Source organism: Pseudoliparis swirei, chromosome 16 (assembly GCF_029220125.1).
Source record: "Pseudoliparis swirei isolate HS2019 ecotype Mariana Trench chromosome 16, NWPU_hadal_v1, whole genome shotgun sequence".
Lineage (NCBI taxonomy): Eukaryota > Metazoa > Chordata > Actinopteri > Perciformes > Liparidae > Pseudoliparis > Pseudoliparis swirei.
Window position 1 is genome coordinate 3,021,098 of NC_079403.1, and position 15,526 is coordinate 3,036,623.

The window sequence follows — 15,526 nt, forward strand, 5'->3', positions numbered from 1 at the left end:
TAATTTACATCTCTGAGTTCATTTTGAGCCTCTTTGTGGTTAATTTGTGTCTCTTTGTAGACGTTTTGCATCCCTTTGTAGACATGTTGCATCCCTTTGTAGACATGTTGAATCCCTTTGTAGACATGTTGCATCCCTTTGTAGACATTGTGCATCCCTCTGTAGACCTTTTGCATCCTTTTTATGGGTATATTTACATCTCTCAGTTCATTTTGAGCATTTATGTGTTCATTTTGCATCTTTGTAGACATTTTGCATCCCTTTATATACCTTTTTCATCTCTTTGTAGACATTTTGCATCCCTTCGTAGACCTTTTGCATCCTTTTTATGGGTTTATTTACATCTCTCAGTTCATTTGAAGCCTTTATGTGTTCATTTTGCATCTTTGTAGACAACTTGCATCCCTTTGTAGACATTTTGCATCCTTTTTATGGGTTTATTTACATATCTGAGTTCATTTTGAGCCTTTTTGTGTTCATTTTGCGTCTTTGTAGTCATTTGTCATCCCTTTGTAGACATTTTGCATCCCTTTGTAGTCGTTTTGCATCCCTTTATTGGTTTAATTTACATCTCTGAGTTCATTTTGAGCCTCTTTGTGGTTAATTTGTGTCTCTTTGTAGACGTTTTGCATCCCTTTTTCGTAAGAAAGAAAAGAATAAATATCGCTAAGTGTGATTATCCTCATGACAGCCGGTGCTTGAAACTATTTATCTTAGTTTCCCTGACAACCTGGAGGTTAACTGCAGCGTGTTCTGACTTCATCTGGTGTCGTTATTTTGAGAGAAACGTGACGCTGATCATCGGATATGAAACCAGAGGAGGAGGCAGGAAGTATTCACAGAACGTTAACGCCATCGTTTTTTCTTTCATCCGTTCCATTAAAACACTTCATCGTATTTTGACGACATGTCAGCAGCCTGAGCCTACGGGGCTGGTTATTACATCACACCTGCAGATCAAAACATCATCATGATGTGTCTATTGTTGCCCTGATTAAGTAGAGAGAAGTAATTCACTCAGAGCTACACACACCACACACACTACACACACCACACACACTACACACACCGCGTGGTTGTTTCAGTGGCGTTGAGCTTCCCGGTGTGAGGACTCTTTGTGAGTGCTGCTGCAGACTTCCATTAACCCTGATGATAGAGCGGGGGATGGGCTCCGTGCCATCTGCTGCTTTTATTATTATGTTCAGCCATTAACTTCTCTGATTGTGTGTGTGTGTGTGTGTGTGTGTGTGTGTCTGTGTGTGTGTGTGTGAGCAACTAGATGAACACGTGCTGCAGAACCACGGAAACAACACGAAGCCCCAAACACGTGTCTCAAACTGAGGTTGTTTTTTGTTGTTGTCATGGTCTGCCTGCAATACCCCAGCAGACCTCTGGAGGGAGTAGTGAGCTGCAGGGCCGGTACGGCTACAGGTCAGATTAGAGGAAAGTTGCAAAATAAATGTCTTAATCGCTGCATTTCATCATCTTATATATTACATATTATATATATATATACATATATATATGAATATAAATAATATATATATAAAAAAATATAATATATAATTTATAATATATAATATAATATATATATATATATCATATATATATATATAACATTTTATATATTATTTATTAGAAATTATTTATTATATTCAATCTATATTACATAGATAATATACATATATATTATATATTATATATATAATATATACATACAATATATAATATATATAATATATAATATATATATTATATTATATTTTAAATTTCAATATTATATATACACTACCGTTCAAAAGTTTGGGATCACCCAGACAATTTCGTGTTTTCCATGAAAACTCACACTTTTATTTATCAAATGAGTTGCAAAATGTATAGAAAATATAGTCAAGATATTGACAAGGTTAGAAATAATGATTTGTATTTGAAGTATTAATTTTTTTCTTCAAACTTTGCTTTCGTCAAAGAATGCTCCTTTTGCAGCAATTACAGCATTGCAGACCTTTGGCATTCTAGCTGTTAATTTGTTGAGGTAATCTGTTGAAATGTCACCCCACGCTTCCTGAAGCACCTCCACAAGTTGGATTGGCTTGATGGGCACTTCTTGAGGACCATACGGTCAAGCTGCTCCCACAACAGCTCAATGGGGTTGAGATCTGGTGACTGGCCACTCCATTACAGACTGCAAGCTGCCTGCTTCTTCCCTCAATAGTTCTTGCACAATGTGGAGGTGTGCTTTGGGTCATTGTCCTGTTGGAGGAGGACATTGGCTCCAATCAAGCGCTGCCCACAGGGTATGGCATGGCGTTGCAAAATGGAGTGATAGCCTTCCTTATTTAAAATCCCTTTTACCTGGTACCTCCCACTTTACCAGCACCAAAGCAGCCCCAGACCATCACATGACCTCCACCATGCTTGACAGATGGTGTCAGGCACTCTTCCAGCATCTTTTCACCTGTTCTGCCTCACAAATGTTCTTCTGTGTGATCCAAACACCTCAAACTTGGATTCATCTGTCCATAACACCTTTTTCCAATCTTCCTCTGTCCAATGCCTGTGTTCTTTTGCCCATACCAATCTTTTCTTTGATTGGCCAGTCTCAGATATGGCTTTTCTTTGCCACTCTGCCTAGAAGGCCAGCATCCCGAGTCGCCTCTTCACTGTCGACATTGACACTGGCGTTTTGGGTACCATTTAAAGAAGCTGCCAGTTGAGGACCTGTGAGGCGTCTATTTCTCAAACTAGAGAGTCTAATGTACTTGTCTTCTTGCTGAGTTGTGCACCGGGGCCTCCCACTTCTCTTTCTGCTCTGGTTAGAGCCCGTTTGTGCTGTTCTCTGAAGGGAGTAGTACACACCGCTGGAGGACATTTTCAGTTTCTTTGCAATTTCTCGCATAGAATAGCCTTCATTTCTAAGAACAAGAATAGACTGGCGAATTTCACATGAAAGTTCTTTTTTTCTGGCCATTTTGAGAGTCTTATCGAACCCACAAATGTGATGCTCCAGATAATCAACTAACTCAAAGGAAGGCCAGTTTTATAGCTTCTCTCATCAGCAAAACAGTTTTCAGCTGTGCTAACATAATTGCACAAGGGTTTTCAAGGGTTTTCTAATCAGACATTAGTCTTCTAAGGCGATTAGCAAACACAATGTACCATTAGAACACTGGAGTGATAGTTGATGGAAATGGGCCTCTATACACCTATGGAGATATTTCATTTGAAACCAGACGTTTCCACCTAGAATAGTCATTTACCACATTAACAATGTATAGAGTGTATTTCTGATTGATTTAATGTTATCTTCATTGAAAAAAACAATGCTTTTCTTTGAAAAATAAGGACATTTCTCAGTGATCCCAAACTTTTGCATGGTAGTGTACATATATATAATACTACATAATATATTTAGATAATATAGTTGAGAGCGCAGGACACCAACGAGTGACGTCACGTCCTCATAAAATATTAATGAATCAGTTTAATTACATTCCTCTGAGGCTCTTATGAGGATCAATCTTTATGTTAATCTGATTACATTTTTAATTATTCACCATGAATGTGACCTTCAACCTGCCCAGCAGCGAGAGAGACTAAAACAATATTTAAACCTTCGTGCGGACGTGCATCTTAAATCCAACGCCAGAGATGGTCGCACTTTATCGACTTTTGTGACCACGGTAACCATGGAAATCCAGAAGCAATATTTTCTATATTTCACTTTTAAAGTATAGCCACAAAGACTGAAAGGTGGAGATTATTATTATTATAATTATGATTATGATTATTATGATTATTATTATTATTATTATTATTATTATTATTATTATTATTATTATATATTTTACATAATATACAGGCTAGTATACAGGATCCCCAAATCCCCTTCAGGCTGACCCCCCCCCCCACACACACACCTGTGTCAGGGTGCTCCCCCCTCTCTACTGACGTGTTCCTGCATTTAAAGGAGGATCTCTCTTCTCTCTCTTCTCTCTCTTCCCTCTCTTGTCTCTCTTGTCTCTCTTCCCTCTCTTCTCTCTCTCATGTCCCCACGCTGTGTTCTCAAATATTTACCATAACAATAATTAAGAAGGTCCAACTGACCTTTTATTAATCTGAGTGCATCAGCGTGGGAGAGAGAGGGAGGGTGGGAGGGAAAGAGGGAGAGAGAGAGAGAGAGAGGGAGGGAGAGAGAGGGAGAGAGAGGTTCCACAAAGAACCTTTCAAACCAGAGTTCTTAAAGAACCTCTTAAGGTGCCTCCAACAGAATAAAGGGTTCTAGGTTCTTCGTAGATCGTAGAACCACAAAGCCTTCACTCTGCCTGGCAACCGGAGCATCGACTTCCTGATCTGTGTTCAGACCACGTAGCTCCGCTGAGAGCCGGCTTTAAAATATGAATAAACTGAATAAGACGTGGAAACATTCTTTTTAATTGACCTCTGGAGCACGAGGCCGCCGCCCGGATGTTCCTCACGAGCTTCACGAGGGAAAATTATAATATTATTCAAATTATTACACGACTTTTACCCTGGACAAAATCTACAGTGAAACAATCTAACAAGCCTCAAACCATAGGCTGAAACAATCAAACCCATTGTCTTCATAGTGAAACAATCAAACCCATTGTCTTCATACTGAAACAATCAAACCCATTGTCTTCATAGTGAAACAATCAAACCCATTGTCTTCATACTGAAACAATCAAACCCATTGTCTTCATAGTGAAACAATCAAACCCATTGTCTTCATACTGAAACAATCAAACCCATTGTCTTCATAGTGAAACAATCAAACCCATTGTCTTCGTACTGAAACAATCAAACCCATTGTCTTCATACTGAAACAATCAAAACCATTGTCTTCATAGTGAAACAATCAAACCCATTGTCTTCATAGTGAAACAATCAAACCCATTATCTTCATAGTGAAACAATCAAACCCATTGTCTTCATCCTGAAACAATCAAACCCATTGTCTTAATAGTGAAACAATCAAACCCATTGTCTTCATAGTGAAACAATCAAACCCATTGTCTTCATACTGAAATAATCAAACCCATTGTCTTCATAGTGAAATAATCAAACCCATTGTCTTCATACTGAAACAATCAAACCCATTGTCTTCATAGTGAAACAATCAAACCCATTGTCTTCATACTGAAACAATCAAACCCATTGTCTTCATAGTGAAACAATCAAACCCATTGTCTTCATAGTGAAACAATCAAACCCATTGTCTTCATACTGAAACAATCAAACCCATTGTCTTCATACTGAAACAATCAAACCCATTGTCTTCATAGTGAAACAATCAAATCCATTGTCTTCATACTGAAACAATCAAACCCATTGTCTTCATACTGAAACAATCAAACCCATTGTCTTCATAGTGAAACAATCAAACCCATTGTCTTCATACTGAAACAATCAAACCCATTGTCTTCATCGTGAAACAATCAAACCCATTGTCTTCATACTGAAACAATCAAACCCATTGTCTTCATACTGAAACAATCAAACCCATTGTCTTCATACTGAAACAATCAAACCCATTGTCTTCATAGTGAAACAATCAAACCCATTGTCTTCATACTGAAAAAATCAAACCCATTGTCTTCATAGTGAAACAATCAAACCCATTGTCTTCATAGTGAAACATTCAAACCCATTGTCTTCATACTGAAACAATCAAACCCATTGTCTTCATACTGAAACAATCAAACCCATTGTCTTCATACTGAAACAATCAAACCCATTGTCTTCATACTGAAACAATCAAACCCATTGTCTTCATACTGAAACAATCAAATCCATTGTCTTCATAGTGAAACAATCAAACCCATTGTCTTCATACTGAAACAATCAAACCCATTGTCTTCATAGTGAAACAATCAAACCCATTGTCTTCATAGTGAAACAATCAAACCCATTGTCTTCATAGTGAAACAATCAAACCCATTGTCTTCATACTGAAACAATCAAACCCATTGTCTTCATACTGAAACAATCAAACCCATTGTCTTCATAGTGAAACAATCAAACCCATTGTCTTCATACTGAAACATTCAAACCCATTGTCTTCATACTGAAACAATCAAACCCATTGTCTTCATACTGAAACATTCAAACCCATTGTCTTCATAGTGAAACAATCAAACCCATTGTCTTCATAGTGAAACAATCAAACCCATTGTCTTCATAGTGAAACAATCAAACCCATTGTCTTCATAGTGAAACAATCAAATCCATTGTCTTCATAGTGAAACAATCAAATCCATTGTCTTCATAGTGAAACAATCAAACCCATTGTCTTCATACTGAAACATTCAAACCCATTGTCTTCATAGTGAAACAATCAAACCCATTGTCTTCATAGTGAAACAATCAAACCCATTGTCTTCATCCTCACAAAAAGGTCATTCTGTCATGTTGTTACATCTCAGCTGTGGACCCAGATCCACATGACTACATTGAGATGTCCCTCAAGGCATCTTAAGAGGATAATATGAAGAGGAGATGAAGAAGGAGAAGGAGAAGGAGAAGAAGAAGGAGGAGGAGGAGAAGAAAAAGAAGAAGAAGAGAAGAATGAGAAGAACAAGAATGAGGAGAAGAAGGAGAAGGAGAAGGATGAGAAGGAGGAGGAGTATAAGATAAAGAAGAAGGAGTGGGAGAAGGAGAGAAAAAAATGAGAAGAATGAGAAGAAGGAGACGAATAAGGAGAAGGAGATGAATAAGAAGGAGGAGAAGAAGGAGATGAAGAAGGAGATGAATAAGAAGGAGGAGAAGAAGGAGGAGAAGTATCATGTTGCGTCATTTGAATACAAACTTTATTTGATTTCCATTTAAAGAGACGGACTCTTCTCTTCACCTCCACGGCGTAAAGAGCCTCCGGCCCTTTAAGACATTCAAGACACTTTAAGACATTTAAGACATTTAAGACATTTAAGAGACTTTAAGAAACGTAAAAGTTTTGTAAAGTTTCCAACGGGCCGTGGTTCAGAGGAGCGGTGGCTCTTCGTCGTGGTCGTTCCTCTTCGTCGTGGTTGTTCCTCTTCGTCGTTGCTCTGCGTCGTAGTCGTTCCTCTTCGTCGTGGTCGTTGCTCTTCGTCGTGGTCGTTCCTCTTCGTCGTGGTTGTTCCTCTTCGTCGTTGCTCTGCGTCGTAGTCGTTCCTCTTCGTCGTGGTCGTTGCTCTTCGTCGTGGTCATTCTGCTTCGTCGTGGTCGTTCCTCTTCGTCGTGCTCTGACGGAGCGGCGTGACGTCTCGTTGCTCAGCTGGTTTTTCGGTGACATTTGAAGAGTTGGAGATTTGGTTTTTACCAAACCGCCTCTGGACATCCACTCAGTCGCCATGGTAACAGCTGTTAATAGGCCTCTTATCTTCCTCTTGTTCATCTTCCTCTTGTTCATCTTCATCTTGTTCATCTTCCTCTTGTTCATCTTCATCTTGTTCAAGGTGCTTTCCTTTGGTATTAATATTAATACTTTAGGAGGAGAGACGTTCTGAAGTGTAACGATGGTGTAGGACAGGGCTATTCAACTTCAGTAGCAAGTGGGCCGAATAAGAAAATCACGGGGGGTGTGAGGGCCGCACAGAATATTGATAAAATAATGGCTAAAAATGAAAAACAGTAATGTATATTTCCACAGGTAAACAGTCACACACGAAAATGCGTCGGTATTGTGTGGCAAAAGTGTTGCGAACAAGCATCACTATAAACATGTTTCAAAGTGTAAATATCCGCTCAAGGTAACCAGTTGTTTCAGATCCCTTCAACCAAACTATTCCCATGAAAACATAAGAAATGTGACTTAATACATCAATATATAAATTACTTAAGCTGAAACTATTATCTGGTGGCGCAGCGCACAGATTGCATGTTTTTCAGTGCAGACTCCTTTTGCGTGAAAGGGATCGAAACCAGGTCGGGCGATCTTTTTATTTTTATTTTTTCGAAAATGTATTTCTTCATCCGTTGCTGTGATGCACTGCTCACTTATACAATCGTAATCGCCGAAATGGATATGAACGGTGGCTTGAAGATCTCCAGCAATATGTTTGTGAATGTGTGACGAATCTGGTGAGTGAGACAGAGCCCCGCTGCAGATGTGAAGAGAACACAACGCACGCACTCGTAGGGAAACCAGTAGGTTTGAAAACCAGTAGGGGTGTAACACCGGCAACCAACACGGGTGCGTAACATAAAGATGTAACCATACAGGTTTGGTTGAGGCAACAGTGAAACTCAATGGCTCTGGGTTAGATGTCTCAATGTATAAAAGAGGCGTGTCCGTCAGTTTTATTTTTTCTTACCAAGCTATACTGATTTGCAGGCAGTCTTGCGGGCCGTAGTTAAACTCAAACGGGCCGTATCCGGCCCGCGGGCCGCTAGTTGAATAGGCCTGGTGTAGGAGGTGGGAGGAGTAGATTACATAACAGGAACATCAGCTCTCACATGGAGGAGAAGAGATGTAACAAGAACGTTGAATGTCTATGCTTCATGTGTTAGAGCTGCATTCTCTCTACTGACCACCAGGGGGCGACTCCTCTGGTTGTATAGAAGTCTATGCTGTATAGAAGTCTATGCTTCATATTAATACTCACATTCATATTAATACTCACATTCCTCGAGGCACCGGTCGAGGAGGTGGAGTAGCAGCCATCTTTGAATCGAGCCTATTAATTAATCCTCAACCAAAATTACACTACACCTCATTTGAAAGCCTTGTTCTTTGTCTTTCACATCCAACCTGGAAAACACTACAGCCAATTCGATTTGTGATTCTGTACCGGCCACCAGGTCCATATTCAGAGTTTATATCTGAATTCTCAGAATTTATATCAAGTTTGGTTCTTAAAACCGATAAAGTTATTATTGTTGGAGATTTTAATATCCATGTGGATGTTGATAATGATTGCCTTAGTGCTGCATTCATCTCCTTGTTGGACTCGATTGGCTTCTGTCAGAGAGTACAGAAACCCACTCACAGCTTTGGCCACACTTGATCTTGTTCTTACTTATGGCGTGCTGACATTGAGCATTTGAACGTCTTCCCACAGAATCCTCTTCTGTCAGACCACAACCTCATAACTTTTGAATTTATACTACGGTGTACTCCGTTAGTCAAAAGTTTCTACACTAGATGTCTAACTGATAGTGCTGTAGCTAAATTTAAAGAAGCGATTCCTTCTGTATTTGATTCGATACCACGTCTCAATATAACAGAGGACTCCTGGTCTAACTTTAGTCCGTCCCAGATTGATCATCTTGTTGACAGTGCCATAGGCTCTCTGAGAATGACACTGGACTATGATTCATGTGTTAGAGCTGCATTCTCTCAACTGACCACCAGGTGGTGACTCCTCTGGTTGTATAGAAGTCTATGATTCATGTGTTAAAGCTGAATTATCTCTCCTGGCCACCAGGGGGCGACTCTTCTGGTTGTATAGAAGTCTATGCTTCATGTGTTGAAGCTGCATTCTCTCTCCTGACCACCAGGGGGCGACTCCTCTGGTTGTATAGAAGTCTATCCTTCATGTGTTAGAGCTGCATTCTCTCTACTGACCACCAGGGGGCGACTCCTCTGGTTGTATAGAAGTCTATGCTTCATGTGTTGAAGCTGCATTCTCTCTCCTGACCACCAGGGGGCGACTCCTCTGGTTGTATAGAAGTCTATCCTTCATGTGTTAGAGCTGCATTCTCTCTACTGACCACCAGGGGGCGACTCCTCTGGTTGTATAGAAGTCTATGCTTCATGTGTTAGAGCTGCATTCTCTCTACTGACCACCAGGGGGCGACTCCTCTGGTTGTATAGAAGTCTATGCTTCATGTGTTAGAGCTGCATTTTCTCTCCTGACCACCAGGGGGTGACTCCTCTGGTTGTATAGAAGTCTATGATTCATGTGTTAAAGCTGCATTCTCTCAACTGACCACCAGGGGGTGACTCCTCTGGTTGTATAGAAGTCTATGATTCATGTGTTAAAGCTGAATTATCTCTCCTGGCCACCAGGGGGCGACTCCTCTGGTTGTATAGAAGTCTATGCTTCATGTGTTGAAGCTGCATTCTCTCTCCTGACCACCAGGGGGCTCCTCTGGTTGTATAGAAGTCTATATAATGACTCTCTACGACCTCATTAGTGAGAATACGTTGACTCTCCGTCCGGATGTTTCTGATGTCAAATGTCTCTGTTGCTGCTCATCGTCAAGGTGACGGCGGGGTAACCGTGGTAACGGTCTAGAGGATGTGAAAGGTGCAACATGTCTTTATTTGTCTCTAAAGATTCTGACACTAAAGTGTTAATCTAAGAGCTCTTTCATCACACTAAGAAACAATAGAGAAGAAGAAGAAGAAGGAGGAGGAGGAGGAGGAGGAGGAGAAGAAAGTGAAGGAGAAGAAGAAGAAGGAGGAGGAGAAGAAAGAGAAGGAGAATGAGAAGAAGAAGAAGGAGTAGGAGAAGAAGAAAGAGAAGGAGAAGAAGAATGAGAAGAAGAAGAAGAAGAAGGAGGAGGAGAAGAAGAAGAAGGAGGAGGAGGAGAAGAACAAGAAGACAAAGGAGGAGGAGGTGGAGGAGGAGAAGAAGAAGAAGATGAAGGAGGAGGAGGAGGAGAAGAAGAAGATACATCATCTTCTAAATGAACACAGTCTTATTAACATTCATATTATTTCTGCTCAGCATTCATTCATAATGTTTGAGTCTTTGATTAAAAACAGAATAAAGTGACGTAATGAAGGTGCAGTACACCTCCCCTCCTCCGGGCGGCGCAGTGAGACGAGCAGATCGGTAACGCTGCGTGGACTCACGACACCATGACGCCCCCGGTGGCCACAGCCTGGAACTGACTCCAGGAGGCAGGAGGAGGTTCTCTAAAGAGGTTCTCCCTGATATGAACATCACCGCTGTGGGACTAATAACGGCTACCCCCCCCCCCACACACACACACACATTTCACTCCCCCCCCCCCCCCGCTGGTCGTGGTTATTGATGTTGTCGTGCAGCTATATTTGGGTTTGTTTGCCGCTAAGAGGTTAAAACTAATGCAGAATGTGTCGAGCCGTGATCAGGATATGACGATGTCACCGTTACGCCGTGAGGAGGAGACGACCTCGTTAAACGCCGAGTCGCTCCAGGAACGCGGCCTTTGTGGAAATAATGGCTGCCTAATGGTGTCAGTGATACCTCCGTGTTTATGGAGGCAATTGCCTTTAGTTTAATATTCATAATGACATAATAACACAATTACGACACGCGAGCGCTATGCCGCCTCCCACTAGTTCATTCAGGTCTGGTATGTTTACATAAATGTATTATACACACGTTATCATGAGAGTGGCTGGCAATGGAGGTTGTATAGAAGTCTATGCTTCACGTGTTAAAGCTGCATTCTCTCTCCTGGCCACCAGGGGGCGACTCCTCTGGTTGTATAGAAGTCTATGTTTCATGTGTTGAAGCTGCATTCTCTCTCCTGACCACCAGGGGGTGACTCCTCTGGTTGTATAGAAGTCTATATAGTGACTCTGCTTCTCTTGATGTATTCCCTCAGTAAACATGAGTTTATGTCTCAGTCTCTAGTCTCTAGTCTTCTTCTATACAGCATGATGTCATCATTTATACTTTATGGTCTGTAGAGTCAACAGACCATGAAGCAGGGGGCGCTTTAGGGGCGGGGCTTAATGTGATTGACAGGTCTCTACTCCACTTTGATTTTAACAATAATATAACATTACAATATGTTGAATAATAGTATGTACACATGTTTTTATTCATATTTTTTTGCCTATTGGGTGGAATATTTAAAAAATATATATTCTATGCATCATATTATATTTACATATATTTATATATATATATGTTTATATATACATATATAATATACATATAGAAATTCATTCAGCTTAAAATGTGCTCATTCAAGCGTCGAGTCGCTCCTCCTCCTCTCGCCTCATCAGGCAAGCGGATAGGACAAAAACAGGAGTGTGTGTGTGTGTGTGTGTGTGAGTGTTTGTGTGTGTGAGTGTGTGTGTGTTTGCATGTGTGTGTGTGTGTGTGTGTGAGTGTTTGTGTGTGTGAGTGTGTGTGTGTGTGTCTGAGTGTGTGTGTTTGTGTGTTTGTGTGTGTGTGTGTATGTGTGTGTGTGTGTGTGTGTGTGTGTGTGTGTGTGTGTGTGTGTGTGTGTGTGTATGAGTATATAACAGCAGCCAGTCGGAGGAGAGAGAGGGAAAGACCACAGCCTCCTGAGTGACGCTCCTCCTGCTCCCGCGCGGCTCCGATCCGTCGCGTTCCCGCCGACTCACCTTTCCTCTTCGCTCCTTCCTCCTCCTCTTCCTCACACCTCTTTTCTTCTTCTTCTTTTTACTTATTAACCGAAGCGGAGGGACGAGAGGAGGCTCGTCGGACCGAGAGTCACGGCGGCGGCGGCAGATCTCGGAAGATAACATTTTATTTTGTCGCTGACCGGGACGAGTATTATTCATACGATGGGATAAATTAAAAAAACGGACCAAAAAACCCAACCGGATCCAGTTTGACCATGAACGCCACGGGGGACGACGGGCTCCTCCTCGGCTTCCGCAACCGGAGCCGAGCCTCGGGCGCCGCCCCCTCGCCGGCCCTCGGGGGCCGCGCCCCCTCCCCCGCGGGGTGCTCCGAGCAGCTGCCGATCTCCACCGAGGTCTTCCTCGCCCTGGGCGTGGTCAGCCTGCTGGAGAACGTCCTGGTGGTCGCCGCCATCGCCAAGAACAAGAACCTCCACTCGCCCATGTACCTCTTCATCTGCAGCCTCGCCGTGGCCGACATGCTGGTCAGCGTGTCCAACGCCTCCGAGACCGTGGTCATCGCGCTCATCGACGGCGGCGGCCTCGCCGTCCCCGCGCCGCTCGTCAAGAGCCTGGACAACGTGTTCGACTCGCTGATCTGCAGCTCGCTGCTGGCGTCCATCTGGAGCCTGCTGGCCATCGCCGTGGACCGCTACGTCACCATCTTCTACGCGCTGCGCTACCACAGCATCGTGACGCTGCGGCGCGCCCTGCTGGCCGTCGGCGGCATCTGGACGTGCTGCGCGGCGTGCGGCGTCCTCTTCATCGTGTACTCGGAGAGCGCCGCGGTGCTCGTCTGCCTCATCGCCATGTTCTTCGCCATGCTGGCGCTCATGGCCTCGCTGTACGTGCACATGTTCCTGCTGGCGCGGCTGCACGTGAGGCGCATCGCGGCGTTGCCCGGCAACGCGCCGGTCCGCCAGCGGGCCAACATGAAGGGCGCCGTCACGCTCACCATCCTGCTCGGCGTGTTCGTGGTGTGCTGGGCGCCGTTCTTCCTGCACCTCGTCCTCATGCTCGCCTGCCCCAGGAACCCGTACTGCGCCTGCTTCATGTCGCACTTCAACATGTACCTCATCCTCATCATGTGCAACTCCGTCATCGACCCCGTCATCTACGCCTTCCGGAGCCGGGAGATGAGGAAGACCTTCAGGGAGATCTGCTGCTGCTCGCACGGCCTGCTGTGTGTGTGAGGGGGCGGGGCCTTGAGGTCTTCATCCGTCAGTCGAAGGGGGGGGAGGTCTTCATCCGTCAGTCGAAGGGGGAGGTCTCCATCCGTCAGTCGAAGGGGGGAGGTCTTCATCCATCAGTCGAAGGGGAGGTCTTCATCCGTCAGTCGAAGGGGAGGTCTTCATCCGTCAGTCGAAGGGGGTCTTCATCCATCAGTCGAAGGGGAGGTCTTCATCCGTCAGTCGAAGGGGGTCTTCATCCATCAGTCAAAGGGGAGGTCTTCATCCGTCAGTCGAAGGGGGGTCTTCATCCGTCAGTCGAAGGGGAGGTCTTCATCCATCAGTCGAAGGGGAGGTCTTCATTCGTCAGTCGAAGGGGGGGGGCTTTGAGGTCTTCATCCGTCAGTCGAAGGGGGGGGGGAGGTCTTCATCCGTCAGTCGAAGGGGAGGTCTTCATCCGTCAGTCGAAGGGGGGTCTTCATCCATCAGTCGAAGGGGAGGTCTTCATCCGTCAGTCGAAGGGGGGTCTTCATCCGTCAGTCGAAGGGGAGGTCTTCATTCGTCAGTCGAAGGGGAGGTCTTCATCCGTCAGTCGAAGGGGAGGTCTTCATTCGTCAGTCGAAGGGGGGGGCATCCGTCAGTCGAGGGGGGCTTTCATCCGTCAGTCGAAGGGGAGGTCTTCATCCATCAGTCGAAGGGGAGGTCTTCATCCATCAGTCGAGGGGGGTCTTCATCCGTCAGGGGGGGTCTTCATCCGTCAGTCGAAGGGGAGGTCTTCATCCATCAGTCGAGGGGGGTCTTCATCCGTCAGTCGAAGGGGGGTCTTCATCCGTCAGTCGAAGGGGGTCTTCATCCATCAGTCGAAGGGGAGTTCTTCATCCGTCAGTCGAAGGGGAGGTCTTCATCCGTCAGTCGAAGGGGGTCTTCATCCGTCAGTCGAAGGGGTCTTCATCCGTCAGTCGAAGGGGGGTCTTCATCCGTCAGTCGAAGGGGGTCTTCATCCATCAGTCGAAGGGGAGGTCTTCATCCATCAGTCGAAGGGGAGGTCTTCATCCATCAGTCGAAGGGGGTCTTCATCCGTCAGTCGAAGGGGAGTTCTTCATCCGTCAGTCGAAGGGGGTCTTCATCCATCAGTCGAAGGGGAGGTCTTCATCCATCAGTCGAAGGGGGTCTTTATCCGTCAGTCGAAGGGGGGTCTTCATCCGTCAGTCGAAGGGGAGGTCTTCATCCATCAGTCGAAGGGGGGTCTTCATCCGTCAGTCGAAGGGGGAGGTCTTCATCCATCAGTCGAAGGGGAGGTCTTCATCCGTCAGTCGAAGGGGAGGTCTTCATCCGTCAGTCGAAGGGGAGGTCTTCATCCATCAGTCGAAGGGGGTCTTCATCCGTCAGTCGAAGGGGAGGTCTTCATCCATCAGTCGAGGGGGGTCTTCATCCGTCAGTCGAAGGGGGGGGAGGTCTTCATCCGTCAGTCGAAGGGGGGAGGGTCTTCATCCGTCAGTCGAAGGGGGGAGGGTCTTCATCCGTCAGTCGAAGGGGGGGGGTCTTCATCCGTCAGTCGAGCCCCGAGCTGATGATGATTGATGAGAAGGGCGGGGGGGGGGGGGGCGTTTACAGACGCCTTGTAATATAGAGAACATGAAGGTGACATCTGGAACCGAAAACGGTTCTTCAGAGGGATGCCACAGAGGAACCGTTTCTGGTTCCACAAAGAACCTTTCAAACCATGGTTCTGTAAAGAACCATGTCCTTAAAGATTTCTTTAAATAACGGATAACGATGTCTCAAAGAACCTTAAAAACATGGTTCTTAAAGGCACCATATATGGTTCCACAGAGAACATTTCAAACCAGGGTTCTTCAAGTAACCATTTCCTTAAAGAGTTCTTCAAATAACGTCTCAAAGAACCTTAGAAAAGTGTTCTTTAAGGAACAATTTCCTTAAAGAGTTCTTCAAAGAACCCATAAATGTGTCTTAAAGAACCTACACATTTTTTCTCTCTCTAAGGCACCATTTATGGTTCCATAAAGAACCTTTCAAACCA

The 15,526-nt window shown here is 44.3% G+C and overlaps 1 protein-coding gene across 1 annotated transcript; it reads left to right on the top strand.

Moving 5' to 3' along the window:
- Nucleotides 1-12,531: 12,531 nt before the first annotated feature.
- mc4r (melanocortin 4 receptor) lies at nt 12,532-13,509 on the top strand. Its single transcript, XM_056433567.1, has one exon. It carries the CDS (start codon nt 12,532-12,534, stop codon nt 13,507-13,509), a length of 978 nt encoding a protein of 325 aa, XP_056289542.1.
- Nucleotides 13,510-15,526: the final 2,017 nt, after the last annotated feature.

What these genes read in the sequence shown, in the direction of transcription:
- mc4r (XM_056433567.1), top strand. Translation starts at nt 12,532, where the DNA reads ATGAACGCCACGGGGGACGACGGGCTCCTCCTCGGCTTCCGCAACCGG.